This window comes from Cynocephalus volans, chromosome 3 (assembly GCF_027409185.1).
Source record: "Cynocephalus volans isolate mCynVol1 chromosome 3, mCynVol1.pri, whole genome shotgun sequence".
Taxonomy (NCBI): domain Eukaryota; kingdom Metazoa; phylum Chordata; class Mammalia; order Dermoptera; family Cynocephalidae; genus Cynocephalus; species Cynocephalus volans.
Genome location: NC_084462.1, coordinates 73,294,900 through 73,322,046, shown reverse-complemented (window position 1 = coordinate 73,322,046; position 27,147 = coordinate 73,294,900). Strand labels below are relative to the sequence as shown.

Genomic DNA, 27,147 nt, shown 5'->3' with positions numbered 1-27,147 from the left:
TGTAAGTGTTTACAGGATAAACAAATGACCCCCTGAATTATTTTATCCAAACTGCTTGTTTTAGAGGCACAGAAAATGCTCAGTAGTTAAACTACAAAATGTGTGCTCATGAGGGAAAACTCAGGAAACTATGAATAGTGGTTATTCCTGGGCAGAAAATATCAGAGAAGAAAATATTCTTCCACTTAGTTTTTCATAAAACCTCCTATTCATTTTGAGGTAGGAGGGGTTACCTACCCTCATTGTTGCAGAGGCTGAGCAGGATCAGGGTGTCCACTCTCAGCACCCTGTGAGGTCCCTGGGGAAGCCTGTCAGCCTGGGAGCTTAGTGGGTGTCGGCGCTTCCTCCAGAATACAGTCTGGCCCACTTGCAGCAAAGGCTCCTCTCAGTGGCACTCTCTTCATACTGAAGGATCAGAAAGAGAACCCGAGGCCTGGAGGGGGCCTCAGGAAGTAGAAAGAGACTGGGCCTGTGATTTGAACATGGCTTGAGGGCTCTGCTAGGAAAATGTCGGCAGAAGCCCATTTAAACTACTACCCCAGGACTCCAAGGGTGAGGCAGTATCCCAAGTTGGGACGTGGACTCAGAAGAACTAAGCACCTAGTAGAAGTGAGGGGTGGGTGGAAAGGGGACGTTTTAGGTGCAACACAAGAGAAGGCAGGGAGGCAAGTCTCTAATACTGGGGCAGTTAGAAAGGCAGGCCAGCCTGTACCGGGATCAGGTGGAGTGGAGACAAGACGGGGCATGAAGTTGGACAGTTAAGGAAGAAACAGTGGAGGGCTTGGAAAGCCAGGCAGAGAGCCTTGGAGTGAGCTCTAAGACAGACAGGAGCCACAGCTGGCTCTGTGCAGGGGCTATACTGCTGGAGGAGTGCTGTTTGTGTGCAGTCAGGATGGAGGAGAATGACACTGGGCACAGGAACAGTGTGGGGAGGGGCTGGCTTTTGTGGGAGCAAGTGCAGGGTGCCAATGGAGATCCAGAAATGAATTATCTGGCCTTGTCTGACATAATGTACCTCTTTTCTGCCCCCAGAGAAGAGCCAAACTTGGCTGGGGCTTTGGGGTGGGGGTGGGGGTGGGGACAGGAGCATGTTCTAGCCTGGCAGCTGCAGAAGCATACTCTACAGTTTAATGATTTACTGTACCTAGGTCTTTAAGCGGCTTCTACTTGTCAAGCCCTTTGGGTCACCAGGAGGGGTTGTGTGCAGCTTATCTGGCTCCCAGGACCCATATGGTTTAAGCATCGAAAAGCCTTCCAACCCCATGATCTCTGCAGCCTCCCAGGCAGTGTTGTTCCATGGGGTGGGTGGGGGAAGCCAGAGCTGACAGCCAGGGATGGAGGAAAGCAGTGTTATGTAAGTTTGAAAAAAGGAAGGAGGCTTCTTGCCATGTGAATAGAAATTAGATACAAGAACAGCTAGATGCAACTGCAACCTGGAGAGAGGGTCTGATCCAGTGGAGGAAGGAACCTTCAGCCAGAGAAGGGGCTGTTGTCTGCTGAGGAGGGTGGGGGTGTCCGGTTCTATGAACTACTGGTCTTGGAAGGCAACTTGTGAAATGATCATTCTCTGTATTCCTATAACATGGTATGCAATGTATATGCCATACTTCATTAGATTGATCCTGGTCTGCACCTCGTGATGTTGCCAGAGCCGCAGTTGTCATCACTTTACTGATGGACAAATCACAGCCCAGAGGAGCCACGTGACTTGCTCAAGGCTATGTGTAGTGCAGGTGGCAGGGCTCAGATTGGATACAGATCTCCTATCTCTTTAGCCAGTGCCTCTCTTTTGCTCTAAAACAAGGCCTGACAGGTCATAGCTAACCAGGCCACAGAGAGCATCTGGATGGGTGAAGGAGCTCAGGGCTGCGTGGTCCAGCCAGGGACGAGAGGCCAGGGCATTTGGTAGGAGATGTGGAAGAGGGGTTCATGAGGGAGTGCCTCTGTGTGCTGTCCCTACCAGGCCCCCGCAGATTTGTCCTGTTCCTCAGCATCACTTTCCACATCCTGAGGACCTGACCTCCAAGCGTCAGGCATCTGTCCTCTGAGAGAGGCTGGGCACTGTGGAATGAGGACTGAGGGCCCCGAGAGCAGCTGCTGGATTCACTCCTTGGCTGAAGTGTTTGTCAGGGCCCATCCTAACACTAGGTTTGGGAAAGGAACAGAGTTAGTTGCTGACCTCCAGAAGTTTATCACGTCCCCTTAATTCCCTAGGAGGCCTCATGACTTGCTCCCTTGCTTCATCCAGGCCATTGCTCAAGTGTCATCTCCTCATGGAGGCCTTCCTGTGTTGCATGGAAGCTGCCTTCACTCTTGGTGCTCTTACCTGGTTTTATGTTTTCATTTTCTTCATTGCGTTTAAGACCACCTGATGTTACACATCTGTTCATTGGTTTGTTTATTGCCTGTCTCATGCTAAAATTTAAGCTTCGTGACAGTGAGGACTTGATCAGTTTGTTCACTGCTTTCTGCTTAGTGGCTGCATGGTGCCTGCACAGAGTAGGTGCTCAGTGAACATTAGGTGAATGATGCAGTTGAGTAATATGGCAGCAGGGTGAGCGGGACCAGGACAGGTCTAGGTGACAGAAAGTCTGGATCTGTTTCTAGCTTTAGCCAGTTTTAGCTGTGTGACCTGGAACAAGTCCCCGGACCCCTTGGGCCTTAGATTTTTCACCTTTGTCATGAAGAGGAGGAAGCAGATGTCCTCTAAGGCTACTTTTGGTAACTGCATTCTCAAAGTCTATATGTAGGAGACAGTGGGAGATGGAGGGGTGTTACATAGGGGTTGGAAAGGCCTTTATAAAATTTTTTTTGACACTGGAAGGGTCTTGTATCCTGTGCTCCTTACTAAAGAGCATGATCTGGATCTGAACAACGGGGGGTGACATGATGAGGGCTGGGTCTTAGAAAGACTACACCAGTGGCTTTGTGTGTATGTGTGTGTGTGTGTGTATACACACACGTGTACATGCTAGCAGTGAGTTTAGATCCATTCATTCAGTAAGGGCTTTTGGAGTACCTACTGTGTGCCCGGCATCATCTTGGCTCAGGGGTTAGATAGTGAGGCAGCCAGTGTCCCTACCCTGGTGGAGCTGGTGGTAGGTAGAGAGAGGCTGGAGCTGGCTGGGGGCTGTGATTACCACCCAGGCTGGAGATGGTGAGGGGCTAGGTGCGGGTGGGCAGGGGAGAGACTTACTAGGATATTAGAGAGTGATTTTTCTTTTTTTTTCAATTTACCCTTGGAAAGATTCTTAAATAGACCTGTTACAATCTGTTTATAATAAATGCATTCATGTGAAAGAATATCAAAGGGAAAAATAATGGAATGTTAATAGTGGCTCTTGTAGGTTGGAAATATGGGTGGTTTGGGTTTTTTCAATAATTTTCCAAATGTTCTATATAGTGTCTATATTAGTTCTGTTAAAGAATCCCTGTCATAATTTAGGATTTTGCTCTTGGATATGGCCTGCCTTTGCGTGAGTCTCTCATTGTTTGCTGATGTCTGCCTACAAAGCCCTGGCCCAGGGACCTTCACCAAGTCCCAGCCTCAGTTTTTCCACCTGTAAATGAGGATAATTGGCCCTGGTCTGTCCACTTTACAGTGCAATTGTGTGAATCAGAGGAGATAGTGGAAGCAAAAACATTTGGAACTTTATGTCTCTCTGCAACTGAAGGGCCACTGGGCTAGTATTGGTGACAGCAGCTGGGGCAAGTGGGTGGTAATATGAGTGCAGGGAAGAGGGATGGGTCTGGTACTGGGGGCACTGCTTTAACCTTGAGGAGACACTTTCAGGCCTCCTGAGTTCTCCAGCCCCAGGTAGTGAGGGACTCCCCTTGACTAACAGGGCAGATGTAGCTGCGTAGGCTGTTAGGTAAATGGCTTCAGTGAAAGACAATCGTAAGTCAGCTCCCCGCACTCCGAAAAAAGCTCCCATCCCTGCCACACACATTCATAGAACTCACATGATCTGTGCTTGGTTCAGAGGTCAAGAACAGGAATTCCCACCCCTACCCCATCCTCTTTTAGTCTTTAGTTTGTAGCTTCAGTAAGCATGTGAGTCTTATTATTTGTGTTTTCTGGCTCCCTTATGATCCAACCATAGATACTGTGTCATGCCAGTATGGGTGGCTGAAGCAATAGAATTTATCTTGACTGTTCATGATAACTGTTCCTGTGGGTTATCTGGCCAAGTCTGCATTCTCAAAGAGTAGAAATCCACTGGCTTTCTGTCCTGATTCTACAGCAACTGGTCATTTTATCTCTTGACAGTCCTTCCTTCAACCCTGAATAAGGGGAAATAAGGGTTCTTGGTGTCGAGTGTTTGCAAGCTGAGGGCTGCCTCTGATGGGGCATGGGGGTGTTATCCTGGGACTCATGGTCAGAGCTGGTCTGTCTGTCTTTGGAGTGCTGACCTTTCCTCTCCCCAGTCTACCTTTGTCAATTCCCTACCTTTCTATTTTTTCTTCCCTGCAGATGTTAAGCCCTCCAACATCCTAGTCAACTCCCGTGGGGAGATCAAGCTCTGTGACTTTGGTGTCAGTGGACAGCTCATCGACTCCATGGCCAACTCCTTTGTGGGAACAAGGTCCTACATGTCGGTATGAACAGCAGCTTCCATTTCTTCAGCTTCTTGTCCAGTCAAGGATGGAAGTCAAGTGGGTGACTTCCCTGTGGAGCCAGAGTCTTGTGCCAGGTGATGGGTGTGGGCCAAGAAAGGAGGGATGAGACACAGTGGTCCTCCCTGAGGAGATTGAAGTCTAACAGGGCGATGGTCTCAGCCTTTCATAGGCCTTGGAGCATAATTGGGGTATTGGGGCATTGACCCTCTAGAAGAGATTGTACGATCCCAGCTCCAGAGGTTGACTTTCATTCTGAAGAGATCATGAGCTTCAGCTACGCTCTGGACATCTCTACGTGATTGTCTTCAGACCCTCAAACCCAATATGCTCAGACATGACACCACCCCAGACTGTTCCACCTTCTCCTTTTCTATTAGCAGTAAATAGCATCACCAGTTCCCTGGTTTCCCAAGATAGAAACCTAAGCATTGGCTTTAACCTCCCTTCCCGGCTCCCCATCCTTGCAGTGTCTAGTGGCCCCAACTCCTGAGAGTCTATTGAGGATTGTTTCCTCCATCCAGCCTCTTCTCTCCCTCCTCATTATATATTTGTACATGTCTCCTAGTCACCTACCCCTGCTTTTCACCACAGTACACCTGGTCCCCTGGCTGGAGTCTCTGCTCTAATTCAGCCAGTACCCCATCTTCGGGGTCTTCCTTCCTCCTCCCACCTCCACTGGCTCCCACTGCCACCAAAGTGCAGTGTGTGGCTATCCCCACACACATGGCAGCATCAGCACATTCTCTTCCCTCCTGCGTACAACAGCTCCTCTGCAGCAGGGACAAGGCTGTAGGTATCTCTCCTGTCCTTAGGGTCTGGCATGAGGCCTGGCACATGGTAGGCGTTCAGGGAATGCTTGGCAAGTGGGTGAATGTTTGGTTGACTGCATGAGTGGGTACATGGATAGCACATTCCTGAGAATGATTGGGAAAAGTGGGTACGCGAGTCTGGGTGAGTGCTGAAGTGGGCAGAGCAGAGGAGCATTGGAGTGAGTGGGCAGTCTACGCAGAGGTGGAAGTTAAGTGCAGGCCTCGGTGTGGGGAGAGCAGGCACAGAGGCCCAGGGGAGCTTTTTTTTTTTTAAAAGATGACCGGTAAGGGGATCTTAACCCTTGACTTGGTGTTGTCAGCACCACGCTCAGCCAGTGAGCGAACCGGCCATCCCTATATGGGATCCGAACCTGGGGCCTTGGTGTTATCAGCACCGCACTCTCCCGGGTGAGCCACAGGCCGGCCCGCCCAGGGGAGCTTAACACAGAGTTTTTTACGTGTTCTCTGTCAGAGCACTTTCACATTCTCGAATGATCTCATATGATGTGTTCAGTTCACTATGAAGTGAAGATTATTGCTCCCATTTTAGAGGTGAGGAAATTTAGATTTGGGGTGGTTAAGTGACCTGCCTACTTAACCTTGCTGAGCCAGGTTGGAAAGCCAGCCTCCTGCTTTGCATAACACACCCTCACTTGCCTTTTTAGGGAGGATTTGGCAGCTGCCCCAGATCCCTGTGTGGAAGTTCCTGCCCACATCCTCATTCCTTCTTACTAGCCCTTACCCCCACTGTGACTCCATCCACTGTCAACATCACTCACCCAGCACTCACTGACCCCTCCACTCCAGCGACCTACAGTGGAACTCTCTTCCTCTCTCTTTCCCTGTCATCCCCCTATTGCTTCTTCCCTGAATGTCTAATAATTGAGCAGCTAGCACCCTGGGCCAGTCGACCACCAACTCTCAAGTTCATAGTCATATAACAGGCCCTGGGACTTATTGATCCAGGGTTTAGTGGTTTGGGTTTTTGTGCTTATATGGTCAATTCCAAAACAGTTCGTTGTTAGAGTTAGTGAAAAATCCTATGAGAGAAGTTAATTTGATATCTATATAAGTATACTATGGTCAGAATAGTTAAAGATTTTTTTGAAGGGTTCTTGAAATACATGGCTATTTCAAATAATGCTCAGGGAAAGTAATTATTTCATATAGCATATTCTATACTTTTTTGCTTTGACTCTTCCCACTTTTCCCACCAATATCAACTCATATTTTACAACATCTAACATGTGTTTTCATTTGATTTGACCACCTAAATAACCCTAGTAAGTAGAGTGGGTATTTTGCTATGTTGTTACTATTATCACTGTGAGCAGCAGCCCCATTTTATAGATGAGGAAGCTGAGTTCAAGATCTTGAAGCTTTTAAGTGTCAGAGTTGGGACTTGAACCACTGGTCTCCTGACCCCAGATCCTTTGTTCTTCCTACCAACTGCACCACCTCATTCATGAACCATGTTTCACAAGCTCATTTTTCAGACTCAGGTGACAAGATGAGCCGAGCCTCTCATGCTGGGCTTTGGACAGGCTGCCCACACATGCAAGACAGTGGCCAGTCTGGACAAAACAAACCACAGGCTGAAGTGGCAGCCAGGGCCCAGCTGGTTGGATGCTGTCAGTTCAGGGCAGGTTACAGGGGAGATGGAGCAGTGAGGAGAGGTCAGAGCCACAGGAGCTAGGATTTGATAACCACATTATTTGTGGGCAAATGGGAAGCCAAATTCAAGAGGTTATGGAGCTCTTGAAACTGGATGTGAGTTGTCGAGAGTAAGGGGCAGAAGATAAAGTGCATCAGCAGACACGGGTCCAAGTTAGTTCAGGTGATTGTAACTGTGTCTCTGTCTCTTCTGCAGCCAGAAAGACTCCAGGGGACTCATTACTCTGTGCAGTCGGACATCTGGAGCATGGGGCTCTCTCTGGTGGAGATGGCGGTTGGGAGGTATCCCATCCCTCCTCCAGATGCCAAGGAGCTGGAGCTGATGTTTGGGTGCCAGGTGGAGGGAGATGCGGCTGAGACACCACCCAGGCCAAGGACCCCCGGGAGGCCCCTTAGCAGTGAGTGGCCTGGTGTGTCCCCATCTTGGACTTTGGGGTCCCTTGCTGTCAGGGGTTTCTGGAGGGCTGATAGTTTGTACATTTTACGAAGACTGAGTCTGGTAGAAGTTCTTGGATGTCTGGTTGGGGCCAAGGGGGAAGCAGCAGGGGTCTCTAGGTGGGTGTAGGAAATTGTTATTTCCAGCAACGTCCTACCATTTGTTGTGTACCTATTGTGTTCTAGGTACTATGCTTAGTACTTTATATACATTATCTGTTTCTAATCATGACATTCTTCGGTAGATTTATTTATTTTTGAGATAAAATTTACGTAATATTAAATTCACATTTTAACGTATATAGTTCAGTGGTTTCTAGTATATTACTCCATGTTGTGCAACCATCACCACTATCTCATTCCAGAACATTTTCATTATCCCCAAAAGAAGCCCTCATCCCAATTAACAGTCATTCCCAACCCTCCCTTGCCAACCCCATCTCCTGGCAACCACTAATCTACTTTTTGTCTCCATGGATTTACCTAGCATTATCTAATTTTAATAGCATTTTGTTTGCGGGCACTATTATATCCATTTTAGAGATGAGGAAACTGAGGCACAGAGCACTTAACTTGTCAAGGCCACATACGCTTGTAAGTGGCCAAGTCCTACTCCCAAGGTGATAAACACTATGCTGTACCACCTGCCTCTCTGAACGTGAATACTATGAAGTAACGTGCTACTCAGGGAACATTCTGACCTAGTCATCATCTTTTTATGGAGTTCCTGCCAGGAAGTTCTTGTCTGCCAGGGAGACCTGGTCTTTACCTCTGTGAGGTCCACATGGAAGTATGTATGAAGGGAGAAGCCGAGGGGGATAGGAGTAGCTGATGTTGGGTCATTGAAGGGACTGGTGGTTGTGGCCCCTGAGGCTGGCCTATGACTCTTGGATATGAAAGGAAGAAACCCAAGTTCAGGTAGAATTAAAACAAGTCTTTAGTTATTTAGTTATCTCATTTGCCACTCTCTCAATATAAGGAAGAGGAAAAGGGCAGATGTAAGTTTATCCATCTCTGCTTTACAAAGCTCAGAAGTTTGGTTCAGTGGTCAACAGAGGGTTTGGATCCCCACACCAGCTAGCTGCCAAAAAAAAAAAAAAAAAGTAGTCCACTGATTTGCCCAAGGTCACAAACCTAGGATGTGGCAGATCCCAGACCCATACTCTGGCCTGCTGGCCCTGTGGCCTTCACATAGTGGTCCCTTCTGCATTCAGGGCTTATCTATGGCAGTTCTGTCTGTCAGTCATGACCCTGTTCTGGCCCCCGGGATCTATGCCCAACCCCTTGCCTTATATTGGCTCTTGTCAGTTTCTGAGAAGTGTTTTCTTTTTTCTTTTTATAAAATCTGTAGCATATGGAATGGACAGCCGACCTCCCATGGCAATTTTTGAGTTGTTGGATTACATAGTCAATGAGGTAAGTACTGCCTGGTTTCCTTGACCATGGAATTTGTTTGCTACTCTTAAGGAAATACCCATGGCTGAGTTGATTAGGAAACTTGTAAATTGGTCCCACAGTACATGCTCCAGGATTCTTGTGTTCTGGTTTGTATGTCAAGCTGTTGGAAATGAGTGGCAGGTTTAAAAACTGCAGGAGTCCCTTCCCCAGGTGACATCTTCAGGTAGCTGAGTCCCTCTTCCTTTCCAAGATTCAGGAGCCTCAGCTTATATTTACATTCTTGTGCACTATGTGCTAAGTACTGAGGGGTGGGGGTAGGAGTGGGGCAGGGATCCAAAGATGGAAAAACTAAAGTCCCTAGTCTAAAAGAACGTTAGATTGTATAGGGGAGGCAAGGCAAATGTATATGTAACTGTAATACAGGGTTTTTGCTTATAAGTGCCATTAAAAAGCTATGAACATAAAAATGAGTGTAGAAATAGCTATGGAATATAGTCACTATAAACTGGTGTGTAAAAAGGGCAGACTACAAAATAGTATGTATACTACGGTCAGTTCTTTAAAAAAAATTTATGAATGCATGTACATATGTGCATATATGAAGGTACTTCAAAAAGTTCGTGGAAAAATAGAATTACAAGATATTTGAATTTTTCCATGAACTTTTTGAAGTACCCTTGTAAAATCTGGAAAGTTATAAAATATTAGTGGTTGTCTGAGTGCTGAAATTGTAATTAAAATTGATTAAAATTTTCTTTTTTGTTTATTGCTACTGGCTGACTTTAATACAAAGAACACATATTTAAACATACCAGTACTTTTAAATGAAAAAAGGATCAAGGAAGGAAGAGACTGACAATCATTCATCAAATTTAGGTTTTGGGGGAGTGAGAAGCTGTGGACAAGCACGAAGGTTGCTCAGAGGGAAGTGAGGCAGGGCTGGAGGAGCTGGGCTAGGGGTCAGGACAGGATTTTTTTTTCTTTTTTTAAAAGATGACTGGTAAGGGAATCTTAACCCTTAACTTGGTGTTGTCAGCACTATGCTCTCCCAAGTGAGCTAACCGGCCATCCCTATATAGGGATCCGAACTCGTGGCCTTGGTGTTATCAGTACCACACTCTCCCAAGTGAGCCACAGGCCGGCTCAGGACAGGATTTTAGGAGGAGGAGACGAGAGGGCCAGCACTCCTGGCTATGGGGGCCAGCCGTGGTAGTTGAAGAGAAGGTAAATTCTGGCATGTTTGGGAAGCAGCTGGAGGCCCCTAGTTTGCTAGGGTATAAGATAAAGGTTATCATACCATTCTCTTCTTCAAGAGACCAGTGCAATAACTTCTCATACTTTTTTTTTTTTTAAAAGATGACCGGTAAGGGGATCTTAACCCTTGACTTGGTGTTGTGAGCACCACGCTCAGCCAGTGAGCGAACCGGCCATCCGTCTTCTCATACTTTCTTACTGTTCTCTAAAACCAGACCCCAAAAGGCTCAAAAAGGTCCCCTTGTCCATTATAAACTCAACAAGGAAAATCCTGGTTCACCCCAGAAGTCACTGGTTCACAGTCTACTAGGGAGTTTAATTTATCTCTCTTCACTGACTGCACAGCTATTTATAGTAAGCACCATAGACTGTAGAAAAGAAGTCCAGGATCTGGTCCTTGCTGCTTAAAGATTTAAGGAAGGCAGAGCACCTTCCATTTGCAACAGTGGGGAAAAAGCCATCCATCTTCTACTGATAGGGACCTAAACCAAATGGGAGTCATATTAAGGGAGGGGGTGCCTGAGGTTAAATATGCAGCTGCACCTCCTAGTGTGCACTGCTTTCTTCCACATTTTCACATTCATTTTCCTACTCAGTTCTCCCAAGCACTGCTGAGTTGGTTTTGTTATCCTCTTCACACAGGCTAGGAAAGTGAGGCTCCAAGATGAGAAGTAGCTCAGGTCCCTCCCACCTAGTGCTCTTTCTCCCTTATACCTACTACCTCCCATCCCCCACCACCCCCATGCCCCACCCCTACCTCCTGGGAGGCTTGGCTGTGGAGCAATAGATCTGCCTCAGCCTCTGCTGGCACACTGCCCCTCCCTTGCCTGGCTCCCTCCTACTCAGAGGGAATGGACGCTGGCCTCTGGAGACCAAGTTGCTAGTCTCCTTTCTCCCTTGAACATTCCCTTCATTACTCTCAGCAGCAGAGACAGTCTGCTGGGCAGGGCTTGCTCTGGGCCACTATTCCTAAGAGCTCTGTTCTAGTTCTTGACCTCAGACCATACTGACAAGGCCTTCAGGGAAGGAGGGACAGGCTGGGCTTTTTGGTAGGGGGTGAGACTCAGGGTTTCATTTTAAATTTTGGATCAGCTGTTAATTTTGGGATACACATCAGAGCAGAGATATTCTGGCAGTTTGTCTGAGGGTCAGCTTCTCACAAGGAAGCTACACACAGCTCACATTTCTTGGGACTGCATGGAGCACCATGAGCCTGGTGCCATGTAGTGCTCCATGATCACCATGCAAAAATGAGAGCTGTTGCCAGTGTTCTTAGTCTGATGCCTGAAGATAGCCTCATTCCTGGACTGTACAGGTATCATTCTTCCAGACCCAGCCCTCTGCCAGTTTATGTTTTATTAACCTTTCTCTGTCTCTCCAGGGCTCAGAAAAGGGAATTTTTTTTTTTTTGCTTGCTTCTGTGGGCGCTGTCAGGCCTGGTCTGTGCTTGGTGGTTTGCACATCCCTTTAGCTGTTGCTAGTAATTGCTTGTTACATTTCCATGTCACACTCCAAAATTCACAATTCTAGAGTGTCAGAGCTTGAAAGGGTCCCAGAGATCATTAGGCCCAACCTCTTCATTTCGTAGAAGAGTAAATTCAGGCTCAGAGGAACAGTGACTGGTTCAAAGTCATCAGATGGGTGGTAGAACACTTGACTTGGTCTCAATTCTAACTCTGCTATGTGAGACCATATTGTCTCCCACCCCTGCCTTTCTTTGACTGGATAAGGGTAGCACTGCCCAGAAGTAGGGGTGTATGGGGAGAGGAGATGGCTTGAGCAGTTAGCCAGGCATTTCACATGTCTTGACCTGTGTTTGCAGCCTCCTCCAAAACTGCCCAATGGAGTATTCAGTCTAGAATTTCAAGATTTTGTGAATAAATGGTAAGTTGGCTTTTTGTTCTCTGTAAGGGTAACGATTTGTCAGGCTCCCTACCCCATCTCTGGGAGCACCGGTTATGCCCTTTCCCCTCCTCTCTGATTACCCCCAACTGCTGTCATAAGCCCTTTTTGCAGAATGCCAAGACATATGTGATGTGTCTGACTACAGCAGTGGGGAAAATAGCTGCTGCTTGCAGCACTTGCTCTACAGGGATTGTCATATTGCTTTTTGACCTTAGTTTAATTCAGCAGGAATTTATGAACTTATTGTGGGCATGACATTGCGCTAAGAACAAGAAGATGAATAAGGCTCAGGCACTTCTCCTCAGAGCCTGTAGGGTGTAGGGATGACAGACATGCAAATATAGGTAGTTTGAGTTAGAACCAGTGCTAGGCAGTAGCTCTCACATTATCTTTCTTCCTTTCAGTTTAATAAAAAACCCTGCAGAGAGAGCAGATTTGAAGCAACTCATGGTAAGTCCATTTATTTCAGACACTTACTGTACCTGTTTGTTATCCTCTGTCACGCATCTGTCCATTAGTTCCTATTCCCATTCCGTGCTCTGCACTTACCACTGTGGTCCAGCTAAGCCTGGGGCTGCATAATGCCAAACATCAGTCTCTTCTGCCTGCCCATAAGGCTGAAGGAAGAGCTGAGCTGGGATGACCCCACAGGCTGAGTGAGCGAGCAGGACAAAGGGCCTGAGGGAGTTGAGGGAAAGGGCCAGCCCACTGAGGAAGGGGCCTTTTTCTGATACTGACTGGCTCACCTTACATTCAGCACCCTTCCAACTTGCTTTCCACCTGCCTCCTCTTGTTTGGTGGTGGGCAGAGTGGGAAAGCAGTACTGTAAATATCTGGACTTACATGCCTTAGATGGCCTATACAATGTAACATGCACTGAAGTCCATCATTTCCTCTGTCAGGCATCGAAGACAGGGTTACTGTCCCCATTTCATACTGCAGGAGCAAGCTCAGAGAGGTGAGTGGCTTGCCCATGGCCACACAACTGGTGTGAATGGCACAGTCAAGTGGAGCCTATCTTTGGGCCTGCAGCTGGTCCTCCTTTCCTGGCCCCATTGCTGCTCAAGAGAGCCCTCAGGAGTTCCTTCCAAGTACAGCACAAGCTCTAGATCCAAAACTCTTGGCTTTTCCTTCTTGGTGGCTTTTTAAACACTATCTCCTCTCCCCATTTCCTTGCACGCAGGTTCATGCTTTTATCAAGAGATCTGATGCTGAGGAAGTGGATTTTGCAGGTTGGCTCTGCTCCACCATTGGCCTTAACCAGCCTAGCACACCAACCCACGCAGCTGGCATCTAAGCCTTTGGGAAGCAGCAAAGAGCAAGTCCCTGCTCAGTGGCGTGCCATGTTGCTTTTGGGCCTCTTTTCCATGCCTGTCTCTGTTCAGACGTGCATTTCACCTGTGACAAAGGATGAAGAAAACAGCATGTGCCAAAACTTTACTCGTGTGATTTTTAATATTACTGTCTTTATTCTTATTACTATTGTTATTCCCCTAGTGGATTGGCTTTGTGCTTGGGGCTATTTGTGTGTGTTAGTGATCAAAACACATGCCAAGCTGAATTACAGTGAAACTTTGGTGACTGTGGGTAGTCATTCTTACTGATAATTGGACTGCTGTTCCCGCTCCATGACTGGCTGGCCACCTGTATTTTCAGGATTATTTGACATTTGGTGGTACTTCATTCTTGCTGGGCTACCTTCTGAGTGGAAGGGAGCCTTGTGAGATTCTTCACAGGCAGTGCATGTGAAGCATGCTTTGCTGCTATGAAAATGAGATCAGAAAGTGTATATCATGTTATTTTATTATCATTTTTTTGCTTTTGATGTAGAATTCAGCAGTTTCCATCAAAATCTAGCCAGAGCCCTTCACTGCCACGATAGCTGGGACTTCACCAGTCTGTCTACTATAATGATTTGTAGACTTCTGGTTGTACTTCTATATTTATTTTTAAATATACTATGTGGGATATTTAGTGGTATGTCTCTCTTTTAAGTTTTGATTAGTGTTTCTAAAATAGTGGAGTTATTTTTGAATGTCACAAACAGATCAGGCATTAAAATGTGTCAGGTTTATCTTTCCCCAAATCCAAGTATTGATGCTACTGTAAACAATGTGTATAGTGCCTAAAAATTGTATGAAAATCCTTTTAACCATTTTAATTCAGATGTTTAACAGATCTAGTCTCTTGAGATTCTAATAAATATACTATCAAGTTAAAAAAAAAAAAAGGGAAAGATATTTCTACTTTGGGTGGTGGGCTTTTCAATTTATCTAGTACACAGGATTATCAAGTGATTTAGCCAAGCATTATTATGGCAGGGGGGAAGTAAATACAGGAAGGAGGCTGGAAGGCAAAAATTCTACACCAAGAACAAGTTCAGTGCTTTGGATTAATGGAGCTTCTGTAATCTCATTCTTTGCACTTTGTCAGTTCCTTTCACCCAACACCCTTATCTGCAGCTCTTCCAACCACCTTCCTCTGGACCTGTGAACAGATCCTGTCTATTCTTTCTATCAAGGGAAAAGCAGAAGGTGGGGATTGGGAACAAATCTGAGAAAAACCACAAAATATCGTCACAGAACGTTTGTCATTTTCCATAACAAAGAGTTTTGCTGGGACATGCCTGCAGTTTCTGGCTGCCATGCTCACAGGAGGGCCTTGCTCGTGGCCAGTTGTCCACCTGGTGTTGGAGCTTCTGCCCAAGACATGACAGTCTGCTTTGCTACACTGAGCAGTTCTTTCCCTTGTTTTGCCACTGACATGTAACCATTCCTTCCTGAAGAGGAGGAATGAGCCTGGTGCTGGCTTTGTGATGCTTGTGAGGTGGCAGCAAAGTCACAGAAAACAAAGCCGCATTCCCACTGGCACTCTTTCCTTCTTTTAAAAGTGACTTTTAGACTTTAGGTACATGTGACGCTGCCTGGTCAGTACCTATTCTCTCATTTTCTTCTTTGAAAGGGCAGGTTATAGAAAACCAAAGCCAACATATGTATTTAAAATAAAAGGCCTATTTTTTTTTTTTTTTTTAAGATTAAAAACAGAACTTGGGTAAATAATTTCCTGAGTAGGTAGTTTCCACTTGAGAGCTACCAGAGCTTGGGGTATAGCCAAGATTTTAAAAACTGGTCAGTGTTGGGCCGGCCCCGTGGCTCACTGGGGAGAGTGCAGCGCTAGTAGCACCGAGGCTGTGGGTTCGGACCCTTGTAGGGATGGCTAGTGCACTCACTGGCTGAGTGTGGTGCAGACCACACCGTGCTGAGGATTGTGATCCCTTTACCGATCAAAAAAACCACAACTGGTCAGTGTTGTATATACTGCCACCTAAACTACTCAATCATTTTTCCTCACTGTAAGGCCAACAGCTGTTCTAAGTCAACAGTTCAACTTATATGTTTTTAACATACAAACATTCAGGCTGAGTTTTAACACCTGTACCCTTCTCACACCCTGTGTGAGTCATGCTTTAAATTCTCTATTCACATTCAAAGGTACTGCATTTTTAGAATCAAGAGATTTTTCCAGTAATTCTTACCAAGATAATGATCTTGTTTTCAAGAATGATGTCCCTGTATCAGTCTTGCAGTGTTTTGAGTACCCCATGCCAAATTCCTTCCTCAAACTTCCTTTACTGATAGACATCAATAATAGTTGGATTTCTAAATGGTATCTCATTAGTACCTCACAGCAACCTGTGAAATTGCTAGAGCAGATGTAACTATCCTCATTTTACAGATGGGAAAGTGAGAGTTGCAAAGAGGTGGGAGGGCAATTGATCAGTTAGTGGTAGAGCTAGGATTCACAGCCAATGTTTCCAGCTCTTAAAAACCCATACTCATATCTTAAATTGGATCCCCAAAATGTATATACCTTGATGCTTTTTGTTCCAAAACTGTCTTTACATTTTGTGTTTCAAAGAACATGCTCATTTAAACTTCTGGCTATTTCCTGTAAGAATAGCTCAAAATAACTTTAATGAAACGTTAACAAAAAAACGTATCCATGTCTTTTTCTGGAACAGTTACGTAAGTCTGCTGAGGAGGTTCTTTGTATTTTGCCTTTTCTGTTGCTTGGGCAGGGGAAATGAATTTTATAAAACTAAACAATTACTTATATAACTGCATATTCAGCAGAAAAGGTACTATATGCAAAAATTAATCTCAACTTCACATACTAAGTGTCAACAACTCTTATTCTGCAGCTGTCATGTCTTTATTATAAAAATCCAACCTCTAGCATGGCACACTTCCTCTCTAAGGACCAGAAATGGGTTTTAAACCATCCTGCTGTATGTTTTCCTCCAAGGAGGAACTGATTCTTTTCTCTGTGGGTATATGGAGACCAGCAAGCTCCATGAAGGCTATTTATGTTTTATTTCTAATCACATGCTACCAGTGATGTCTCAGGCTAGGCATGATAACAGCCATACAAAGCAATCTATAGTAAGGAGTGTGTTACAATGCTTTTGAAAAGTGGCAACAGCTTGTGCTCTCGGGTAGCCGTCTGTCTTTCCCCTTGTCATCTTGCTGTCCTAGACTGTGGCCTAACTCTGCTCACAAGGGTTCAATGGCATGCAAACAGCCTCTTAATTGCTTTTCTTAAAAAGAGGCATTGTTAACTAGAAAGGCTGTCTTGTACTTAAACTCTGCCCTTTTTGCAAATGCCAGACTTTCTCAGTATTTCAGAGGAAATTGTGAACAGTTACTGAATCTGACCAGATTGCAGACACAGCACCACCCATATTGCTCAATGCTAAGACACCACAACATCTTTGATTGTCTGTATATCACTCATTTTTGTAAAAACATTCTGAAGCTTGAGTTATGGATGTAGACATTTTTACAACTATACATCCTCCTACAGTTCTTTCTTCCCTTTCAAGCAAGCCATAGGGCCCACGGCAAGATGATTTTGTTGAAAAGGGAAAGTGCCTGAGACTTACAAATTTAATTTGTATAACTAACCCTGGCTCTTTCCCCCTTTTAGGAATCTGATTCTTCTTCCTCCTCTTCTTCCTCTTCTGTCACATGACTCCTTGTACTCAACTCCAGTGCAGTTTGGTTGATTGATGCTTCATTGTCTACATGCACCAACATCTGCATTAGCCAAGGACATTATAGATTAGTAGGAAGTGTACTGGCCTCAAAAAAGCAAATCTCTAAAACTGTTTTAAAATCAAATCTCAACTGCATATTCATCCCCAATATTTATGACTAAGAGGTATGGCCACTTTCCTGTTTCTCCAAATTCTACCTCCACCCACACTGTCAAAATGGGGGAAGAGTAAATGCCCCAGATTTACTAGAATGTGACCTGATTTACAAACATGGTTCTTGTAAAAAGCTCCAAATAAGAATTGTGCTGACTTTGTAATGGTTTTAAGTGTCTTAACATACTCAGAGACAGTGAATTTAGAAGCATGATTTTACTGACCTACTTAAAGGCATTTGGTAAGAAAGGGATATGATGAGGATTAGAACTCATCTTTTACCACTGTAATGGTAGCTGAAGCCACATTCTATTTTCTAATCCCAAGGTTACTTATTCACAAAGCAGCAAGTTTTGAACATGACACATCCCCGCAAAGATCTCCACACTCTGAGATCATCTGATCTGAGTAACTAGAGAGAATGGATAACTAGGAGGTGAGGGCAATATATTAGTAACTTCTTAATAAATTAATCTAAGTGTAACCAGCTGGTGGAGAGGTGGGCTGTTCCCTGCCTAAAAGTAGCCAGTTTATTAAACTGAAAAATTCTTATCAGCATTTCCCAGAGTCCTTTGGGCTCAGTAATGTGATTTATAACAATTTTTGACCATCCAAGCAGCATGGAAGCAGAGTAGACTTTGCATTCTCTCCCTAGGCCAGAACTTAAGCTTACGTCGTGTGATTGTTCAGGTGCAGGTTGAGAAGACAGCATCTCATCCCCTCTTCTAGAACTAATCACTGATTGGAGGGCCAATTCTTCAACCTAGAAAAGAAGGGTTGAGGACACTTTCTTTACTATTTCACTGAGGTACTGATGTGGGTAAATTGCTGGGCATGCTGTAAAAGGGTGTCATCGTGAGAGAGAGTTAAAACTGTAATCTCTGTGGTGATCTGGGTGGGAGTGGAGTGTTCAACTTGTCTCTTCCATTTAAGCAGATGAACAAAGAAGACTCCAGTCCTTCTCCTAGGACGTACAGGTGTTCCATTTGAACCACAGCTTCTACTCCCCCAGATCCAGTAGCTCAGGGAGGAAATAAGCATGCCATTAAAAAAGCCAGGTGTTGCCTTCTGACTCTACAGAATGCCATATTCCCTAGGCCTGAGCTTGTCTACTAAGTAATGAGAAAGTGACGGCAGGAAGAACAGAAAATGGAGGTGTTTCCTGAAGCATAAGAGAAAGTGGGCCCTTGTTGGAGGTGGTCAACGCACATTCATTACGTACTTGTAGGGGTAGTGTGGCAGTATAGGGACATAAACAAGTTCCTATATTCTTCACAAAGGGCTTTCATAATCTTCATTTCATTTGGATTTACAGATCCTGAAGAAGGATGCTGAGCAAGAATTACCATGATCATATTACAAGGGCTGAATTACACACGGGCCTGGGAGGAAGTGGCCCAGGTGGGCCTAAATCCCGACTCCTTGTCAAGGCCATGGATTCAGTAACATGTCCGAGAAGCGCTACTAGGAAACTCTAGGCTTTGAGACAAATCTCTTGTCCCAGGGCCTCAGTGTCTTCCTTCGCACCACGGGAGGATCTGACAGTCCCTTCCAGCTTTGCAATACGGAAGCCGTTGCAAGCGCCAATACAAGCGAGTAAACAGTAGCTCAGGAGGGGGGTCAAAGGGAAGAGATCGGTGGGCAGGGAGGGTTCAGGCATGAAGTCTGCGGGCTACCAGCACTTATGGAGGCAAAGGGATGGGACTGTACTTGCCAAACAGATTCCTGGGCCTTAGCCTAGATCTGCAGGATTAAGTTTCTGAGAAGGCTGGGGCCTAACAATCACAAAGCAAGCACCACAGCTGCTTCAGATACACGAGTTAGTTTGTACACACTAGATCCGCGCCACGACGGCCAGAGAAGGAAGGGGAGAGCCGGCGGCAGCAGCTGGGCGCCGCAGAGGGCTGGGTTCGGGGGAGACGGTTGCGCGGGCGGAATGGAGGTGCGGGTACGGGGCGCGGAATCACCTTGAGGCGGTTCAGCTGGTCGTGCAGGGCCGCCTTCAACCGCAGCAGTGTCTCCTCCTCTTTGCGCAGCTCCTGAAGCCGGCTCAGCATCCTCCCTTGTCACTCGCCGCCCTCCGCTCAGCCGTCGGCCCGGCGCTGGGTGATGACGCCATCGCCGTCTACCCTCGGAAACCAATGGGGGCGGGGCGGGCAGCCATGTCCGGGAGGGGAGGGGGGCGCTTCCTTCCGGCGCCCGCGCTGGCCTCGCGGTTCGGCAGGCGACGAACTGCGCGAAGGGCCGCAAGCTTTCCAAATGTCTAGACCCGTAAGCAGTGATCAGAATTCCTAAAGCATAGACATTGGAGCGGTAAAGAACCGGGAGATAAGTCTTTAGCCCAATAGCCCGTTTCCTCACAATAAAAATGACTCAGGAATGCAGTTACCAATGTGGTTAACTCCATGAAAACTGCAGATGCATTTGAAGGCAGGGACTAAAACCACCGGCATCTAGTACAGAGCTGTGGCACACAAACCCTACCGTGTTCAAAGATCTTCTGCAGGCAAAGATTCCCAGTAGACCTGGGTGGCTGGGCAAACTATGCAACTAAAGAGAATGAAGACAAAGCAGTGCTGACAAACTTGCAATGGGAAACCGTGCTTTTTGCTTAAGAACTGAGATTTGGCTCTGTAATTGGGATATTTCACTTCTGCCGTAAACTTCAACGAGACTGCCAGTCTGCGGCTACTTTAATAATCACAAGACTCTGACAAAATAAAAGCAGGGGTTAGTTTTAGGGTTATTTAAGATTTGCATGGACAGCAGTTTAAAACCTTTAGGGGGGGGAACCCTAAAGCAGTTCGGGGGACATTTCATTGGCATTTCTCTTTATCATCGTTGGTTAAATATTTCCCTGCTAATAAAACTTTAAGACATGCCTGCAGTTCCAAAAAATGCCTTTGACACTTCTTCAAACTATGGGTGAAAATACTGAAGAGGGTGGCAAGCATTTCCTCTAACTGTATTCTGTCCTAGTGGGTTAAAAATTTCTTCCCATAGTACCTCATAAATTGTATCCTACAATTGTGCCCTCTTGTGGTTAGTTAATCCAATTTTCCATTTTTTTGGACTAAATTTGAACAGCCTCTGTATATTTGAGGCGAATCTTTTAACCATCTATTTTCAAGACATTTACAAAATGGATCTTATCAGGAATTTTTGAGAATCTCCCTTCCATTGAATTGCATGGCATTAGGTTAACTTCAAGGTTCCATTTTATACCTGATAACAAAACAGAACAAATTAAAGGCTGGAATTTTGGAGAACAAAGCATTACTTTAAAAAATTCTACCCAACATTCAAAAACACCGAATAAGCCATGTTTTCTCACTGCCTCTTTGATCAGGTCTTTATTCAAAATAAGCTGTCCAAAATGATTTGACTTTTACGAAATAAATTTAAGCAGCAGGCTTCTTTTCTTCTGTGGCAGGTTTCTTTTCTGTTGGCTTCTTTTCAGCTGCTGGCTTCTTTTCAGCTGCTGGCTTCTTTTCAGCTGCTGGCTTCTTTTCAGCCGCTGGTTTCTTGGTAGCTGCAGCCTTTTTCCCCAAAGGCTTCTTCTGCTTTTTAACACCAACAGCCTTCTTTCCTTTCTTCCCCACTACAGGCTTCTTGCCTGCAACCCCCTTCTCATCTGATTTGGCCTCTAGTGCTGCTGCTGCTGCCGCCACCTTATCCATCCGGAGTTTGTGCTGCAACAAGTTAGGTAGAAAATTTAAGAATCAAATCTTTCCAAGAACTTAACATAGAGGTAGGAAAAAAAAAAAAACACTTACATTCCTGGCCTGACGAAGAATGGTGTTCCGGCGCATGGTCTTTGCATATGGGTTTAGCTTCAACATGATTCTCAAGTTTTTCAGTGGATTCTTCTTCAGGACCCTGCGGTGAATCTTCTTGCTATAATAAGGTAGGCATTATGTCAACATTTTACACATTATACACGTTTTTGAAATAGCCAATAGTATAAGGTTGGGGCAAGAATTAGACCATAAATAGGATAACTTTACCGTGGTGCTCGGAGGGCTCTTTGGATCTCTGGGCTTTTCAAAATCCTGCTAAGGTCTGTATTCATCATCTTGTGCATGGGAAGGCTGAAGGAAAAAGATTGACAATGGATGTCTAAATTCCTATTTCTCATGTAATGGACTATGAACTTCAACAGAAGCTTTATTTTTAGCCATTGAAGCTCCCCAGAATTCAATGGAAATTTTCACTACACTATCACTTCTCATAGACCTGGACCAAATGAGAAAGCGAGCATTTCACCATTTCATTGTATTATGTCTGCACATACGTGGAAAATGAGAACAAAATATAACCCATTATTCAGAAAATATGCAAATCAATTCTGAATGTAAATGTCTACAGCATAAATATCCATAATCAGTGTATGAATATGAAAAACACTCACTTATAGTTACTCTTCAGGGAAGCAGCTTTACGCCAAGTGCCATACAATTCATCTAACTTCCGGAAAGCACTTTCAGTCCAAATGCAGAAACGTCCCACATGCCCACCAGGTGCAAGTTTCAAAATGTTCAGTTTGCTTACATTAAGCAGAGTAATTCCTGTTAAAAGGAAAGCATTAGGAAGCCTGTATTTTGACAGAAGAAACTAAAAAATCTCTATGGATTATATGCACTACATAAGGCGCCTGAGAACTACCTCATTAATTACGAAGTTTTAATCACTAATGGTTTTCCTCATTTAGCCAAGAATCAGAACTTCCACAAAATCATGTATTTCAGAAACACGGACCATAAAGTGGAATCTCATCATAATAAAAGCTGAGTAAACTTGCACGGTATAGGTAATCAAAACACGTAAGCAGTACAAGAATTACCAGGGATGTTTCTGAAGGCCTTGATGATACCATTGTCCTCATTATAGATGATGCAGGGCCCCCTGCGCTGAATACGACGACGGTTTCTCATTTTGCCCTTGCCAGCTCTCATTCGCTGAGAAGCATAGACCTACAAAGTGAGCAGTTTTAGTATTCTGATTAAGATATGATCTTTGCAATAGATCTCCATGGTTAAAAAAATCTCCATGTTATAGATGATGAAATCGAGGCACAAATTAACTTGCCCAACGTTATACACATAGCCATAAATGACAGCCAGGATTCAAACTGAAACAATCTGGCCCCAAAGTCCTCGTGCTCTCATACACTAAGACTTAACTATACCTTCCTTCATACTTACCTTTTGAAATTTAAAATATGACAACAAATTTGTGTGGATCAAGGACTACCAAACTATAAATGGGCTCATTAAACATACCTTTTTGATATCATTCCATGCCTTAAGTTTCTTAAGAAGCAAAACAGCCTCCTTAGTTTTCTTGTAGCCTTCAACTTTATCTTCGACCACCAAAGGAAGTTCAGGAACTTCCTCAATACGATGACCTGACAAAGCCAATTCAATACTTATCTGGTTACCCTGAACCCTTTCAAAAATTAAGAAACATCTTATATTAGCCACAAAAGCAAAACGGTATACAATTTGCCAAATCAGAATTTCCACAAATATCATGTGTTTCAGAAACACGGACCAATGAAGTGGAATCTCATCATTTGGACAATAAAATAAAAATGCAACCAAGGTCAAGGGTTCATTCAGATGTCTTACCAGCCAGCCACCCAAAATAAGTGAATAAACTCTCATGCTCCCCAGTGCATTTTTATTTATGTAGAAAATTTTCTAATTATACACTAAATCACTATTTGAATAATAGTTTCCCAATTAGTTAGTATTCATCGATAACTGACTTGTTAGACTAAAGTAGTTAGAACTAATATTTAGTAGGAAAATTTAGACAGATACTCTGGGATAAACAGAATGTACATGGGCAATTATAACAAACAGAAAGGTTCAGGTTTAAGAAAAAAGAAGTGTTTTGTATCTTTGTATCACTCTTAACATACAAATTACAAACCTTTAGACATCACCAGTGCCGGTAAAGCCGAAGCAGCCAGGGCAGAGCAGATGGCATACCGCTTTTGCGTTGTGTTCACTCTACGGTGCCAACGGCGCCAGGTTTTGGTTGGAGCAAACATGCGGCCTCCACGGCACATCTATTTTCTGTTAAGAATCACAATTCTCATATTTTAGGAATAAAAAAGGTGATGTCTTGCTCAGTAACAATTTTCGTCAACCTTCTGTACCAGCTTACTGACAGCAGGCAACTGTCGCTGAAAACAGAGTAAGACGCAAATTACGACATCATTGCAAGCAAAACTTCCCCCCATGTAAAATCCTTTCTCCTTAAACATCTTCCCCATTCCAAATCTGCTTAGAGCAATGTTTATCTGGGATACTATCAGTATTTTAGACATAAATATTTTCAAACTATATTAATATGAATAACCCAGGTCATCTGCTAAATTCCATGACAGCTGACCAGTTTAGGTAGCAAAACAAAGGATACATTTCCAAAAGCACCCTGGCCAGAACGATGAGTCCCACCACCTCGAACTCTGGGAATTCTAGCCACAGCTCTACCAGTACCCCAAGACTCAGCACTGGTCTGATGACCTAAAATTGGGGGGAAAAATAAAAGTTTTAGCTACCTGATCACACCAATTTGTAACTATTATGCATAGTAGCAAGCAGCATCAGAACATCCAGGAAAATCACGTGGTTCAGAAACACGGACCAATGATGTGGAATTTCATCACTACTGTAAAGCAGCCCCTAAAATCTCAACCCATGGAAGATATTAAACCCATACCTGCTAATTCACTGACAGCATAGGGCTGTCTGTTGTTTTTGCGCAAGTTGGTGTGAACAAAGTTGACAATATCTGGTCGAATGGGAGCCTTGAACACAGCTGGCAAAGTGACATTTTTGCCAGATGACTCCCCCTTTTCGGAGTACACTGATATCAGTGGACGAGCACACGCCTTAGGAAAAAGAAAAAGATGTTTATATTGACAAGCAATGTTAGAGGCAAGCCCTTCTCGTGTACCAACAATATACCATTAAATGTTCAATTATAAAAGATACTAGGTTTGGTGAGACAGACAAGCTTAAAAGCCAAAACATAAGCAAAACATCCAAACACATCTTCCAAAGCTTACCAGTGAAAACACGGTTCCTATTACTTCTGGTTCAATCCTCTCTAAAGACTTCCCACCTGAGAGTAATACCAAAGTGCTAAGGATGGTCTACATAATCTTCCTTACCTCTCTGATCTCATCTCCCATATTTTCTCTCTTCCATCCCTCTCCTGCCTCAGAAGTACAAAGTTTTCACTATAAAGCTCCTCTTAGCATCTCCTTCAGGCCACTTTCTCTACCCACAGCACTTACTACCACCCAGTGTTATATACTTAGTCTAACACAACTACGACTCAAGCATCTTAAGGATAGTCTTGTCTATTTAACTCCCCGAGTATTTAAACACCACACAGCACATATAGACACTACTGGTGGAAAAACAGCAATACATAACATTATCATACTCTGATCTCGCTCAAGATTCAAAGATTTACATGACAACGAATAGAAGAATTGACTTTTAAGCGAAGAGAGCCAGAAAGCGTTTACAATGGCGAGTCTTACGCTGTACAGAGACTAGCAATCTGAGAAAGTAGAAATACGAGTGTTTTTTCTTTTAACAAAATCCGGCTCTTAAAAGATGGAATTATACCTTACTAAACAGCACCAGACATACTCTCTCATAATTCGGTTTTAGGCCCCAACAGTTTCCACGTTTCCAGCAGAACCCAAGTTTCCTAAGATCCAAAGAAAGCTAGAACCCTAAAACCTCCCTCTGCGCCTGAAAACGATCCCGTGTTCTCCAGTAATCGCGTGCTGGGACGCCCACGTTGCCTCTAAGATGGCTGCCGTATTGCCGCACAGCCCAGCTCCCTGACAGAAATAGACGCTTTTGGTCCTCTTCTCCTTCTCGTTGCCTTCTCTACCTTAGATTTTATGCCCAGAACCCCAGATCCTTCCCTACTGGCCCTGGGATTAGAGGAAAGTCCAGCCGAGAGGACATCTACTCACCATGGCGGGGAGAGGAGAAAGCCACACTCCTCTCAACCCGTCGGCTTCCACAGGAAAAGGAAGGTCTCGCCACTTCCGCTCTGTTTGTAACCTTCAACTTGTACACCCCTGCCCCACCCTCAAAATCAATACAGAGACACAACATATCTCTCTACTAAACTATAAAAATTAAAACACCGTACTGTTTCTTGGTGTGTGTCAAATTACGATACGTATTGTCTTCCAAAGCTAATAATAGTTCTTAGAAAGAAGGGACTCCTTTTCGCGGAATAATCCGTAAGGGGGCGTGGCAAATTCTCGCGAGACGAAGTATTTTTCCCTCAAACGCTTAGTTTAGGTTTTTTCTGACGGGAATGGAAGGCTGTTGGGACAGGAACTATCACAGGGTGCTCTAAAACAAGTTTTAACTTTGCGGACAAACGGGACTTGTTGCGTGTAAAAGTAGTCCCGGCGGGGCGGGGTCATGACTCCTGACGTCGGCGGTCGAGCGCGTAGTTCAGTTTGGCGGTTTCGGACCTGCACTCAGATTGAGGCGGGATGTGGGAGCGAATGAACCGAGCGGCTGAGGAGTTTTACTCTCGCCTCCTGCAGTGAGTCGTAGTGTCTACTGTGCCTGGGGTCTGGGGACAGCACATCTCCCTCTGGGTATCGGGATTCCCGCTCCGAGTCTTTTGCCACACCTTGGGGATTAGCGCTTTGCCAGCATTTGGGGACAGGCCGGCTCTCTGCTCTGTTGTGGGGTTGGCGCGTTGAGGGCTTGCTTGTAGTCTGTTAGGAGAAAACATCTGTACGTTATCAAACGAGGTGGAAGGTGACCAGTGTTCTAAAAGGCGGTTTAATCAATCTGCGGATGCACACGCTTGTGAAAAGTAGAGGCGCCTCCTAGGATACGGAAAACTAGATATTGGCATCCTTCACCTGTTTAAAGTCTTCTGACTCCTAAAAGTGAAACGTATTGTTGTAGCTTATTCAAGACAGTTACCATATTAGCTACAATTGTAACGGTAACGGATAGTGTGTTGGCTTTAAACGACTTTATTTCACTGTGCTGCAAGACTTCATTTTATTTTTATAGTGCGGTGCTACTCCCCATCCTACGTAAAAAACCTAATTCAGTGGTTCTCAAATTTGAGCGTGATCAGAATCACCTGGAATGTTGTAAAAACAGAGATTGTTGGGCCCCAGGATTTCTGATCTAGTAGGCCTGGGATGCGGCCAAAGAATTTGCCTTTCTAACAAATTCCAGATGAGACAGGTGGCTGCTGGCTGGGTATCACACTGTGAGAACCACTGATGCAGTCTAACTCATTAATTTCTAAATGCTATAGTTTTAAATTGTTTATTGCTTTTTTTCCTGCTTACAAGAGCAGTAATGCATGTGAATTTTTTGAACATTACAGGAAGAGCACTAGCTTTTTTTTAAAAAAAAAAAAAAAGCAGGGGCTGTCCGGTTTGGTCAGAGCATGGTGCTGATAACACCAAGGTCCAGGGTTCCATCCCTGTACCAGCCAATCACCAAAAAAAGAAAAAGATAAAACTAAGTGTCTTAGCTCTCCTTCAGTATGAGAGCCTATAGATCTCATTGTTTTTAACTGCTATATAGTGTTTCATTCTGTGACTATTTTATGTTTATTTAACCAGTCCTCTATTAATAAAACTTTATTTAAACCCTTTATACTTCCCAGTTATTTCATGGGTGTTAGTCTTTCTCTCCACTTGTAAGCACCAAGAGTTTCTGTCTTTTACTTCTCTTGCATCTCTCACAGTGCCTATGTATCCAGCTGCCTGCTAGAAATTTTCACATAGGACCTCAAAGTCAATGCCTACTTTTT

The 27,147-nt window shown here is 44.6% G+C and overlaps 4 protein-coding genes and 4 non-coding genes across 12 annotated transcripts in view; 2 read left to right on the top strand and 6 right to left on the bottom strand.

Moving 5' to 3' along the window:
* Positions 1 to 15,125, top strand: part of MAP2K1 (mitogen-activated protein kinase kinase 1) — a 74,910-nt gene extending 59,785 nt beyond the window's left edge. The window contains exons 6-11 of one of the 2 annotated variants that reach the window (XM_063088987.1): positions 4,475 to 4,599; positions 7,300 to 7,513; positions 8,890 to 8,954; positions 12,013 to 12,074; positions 12,500 to 12,545; positions 13,279 to 15,125. In XM_063088987.1, the coding sequence (XP_062945057.1) occupies positions 4,475 to 4,599; positions 7,300 to 7,513; positions 8,890 to 8,954; positions 12,013 to 12,074; positions 12,500 to 12,545; positions 13,279 to 13,392 (626 nt within the window). In that variant the 3' untranslated portion in view covers positions 13,393 to 15,125. The remainder of the gene's footprint in view (positions 1 to 4,474; positions 4,600 to 7,299; positions 7,514 to 8,889; positions 8,955 to 12,012; positions 12,075 to 12,499; positions 12,546 to 13,278) is intronic. The other variant, XM_063088988.1, reaches the window with a different exon arrangement.
* Positions 8,504 to 19,417, bottom strand: SNAPC5 (small nuclear RNA activating complex polypeptide 5). Of its 2 annotated transcripts, XM_063088991.1 has the most exons (4): positions 19,272 to 19,417; positions 17,978 to 18,067; positions 17,060 to 17,191; positions 8,504 to 8,619 (listed from the first exon to the last, which is right to left on the bottom strand). In XM_063088991.1, exons 1-3 carry the CDS (start codon positions 19,359 to 19,361, stop codon positions 17,078 to 17,080), a joined length of 294 nt encoding a protein of 97 aa, XP_062945061.1. In that variant the 5' UTR covers positions 19,362 to 19,417; the 3' UTR covers positions 8,504 to 8,619; positions 17,060 to 17,077. The 2 variants fall into 2 exon arrangements, with proteins under 2 accessions (XP_062945061.1, XP_062945059.1); XM_063088989.1 differs by lacking the exon at positions 8,504 to 8,619 and having other exon boundaries at positions 15,182 to 17,191.
* A 1,212-nt stretch (positions 19,418 to 20,629) lies between these two features.
* On the bottom strand, positions 20,630 to 25,780 carry RPL4 (ribosomal protein L4). Its single transcript, XM_063090038.1, has 11 exons — positions 25,737 to 25,780; positions 25,316 to 25,406; positions 24,037 to 24,208; positions 23,734 to 23,840; positions 23,242 to 23,380; positions 22,587 to 22,711; positions 22,148 to 22,277; positions 21,716 to 21,872; positions 21,312 to 21,395; positions 21,081 to 21,201; positions 20,630 to 20,996 (listed from the first exon to the last, which is right to left on the bottom strand). The coding sequence occupies exons 1-11, from the start codon at positions 25,778 to 25,780 to the stop codon at positions 20,706 to 20,708; spliced, it is 1,461 nt and encodes a 486-aa protein (XP_062946108.1). The 3' UTR covers positions 20,630 to 20,705.
* On the bottom strand, positions 22,019 to 22,088 carry LOC134374217 (small nucleolar RNA SNORD18). The gene has a single exon (XR_010023086.1). It is a non-coding gene; the product is annotated as a small nucleolar RNA SNORD18 (small nucleolar RNA).
* On the bottom strand, positions 22,813 to 22,884 carry LOC134374216 (small nucleolar RNA SNORD18). Its single transcript, XR_010023085.1, has one exon. It is a non-coding gene; the product is annotated as a small nucleolar RNA SNORD18 (small nucleolar RNA).
* LOC134374350 (small nucleolar RNA SNORD16) lies at positions 23,438 to 23,536 on the bottom strand. The gene has a single exon (XR_010023208.1). It is a non-coding gene; the product is annotated as a small nucleolar RNA SNORD16 (small nucleolar RNA).
* LOC134374218 (small nucleolar RNA SNORD18) lies at positions 23,917 to 23,988 on the bottom strand. Its single transcript, XR_010023087.1, has one exon. It is a non-coding gene; the product is annotated as a small nucleolar RNA SNORD18 (small nucleolar RNA).
* Positions 25,677 to 27,147, top strand: part of ZWILCH (zwilch kinetochore protein) — a 34,863-nt gene continuing 33,392 nt past the window's right edge. For all 3 annotated transcript variants that reach the window (XM_063090356.1, XM_063090355.1, XM_063090354.1), the window contains exon 1: positions 25,677 to 25,905. In XM_063090356.1, the coding sequence (XP_062946426.1) occupies positions 25,853 to 25,905 (53 nt within the window). In that variant the 5' untranslated portion in view covers positions 25,677 to 25,852. The remainder of the gene's footprint in view (positions 25,906 to 27,147) is intronic.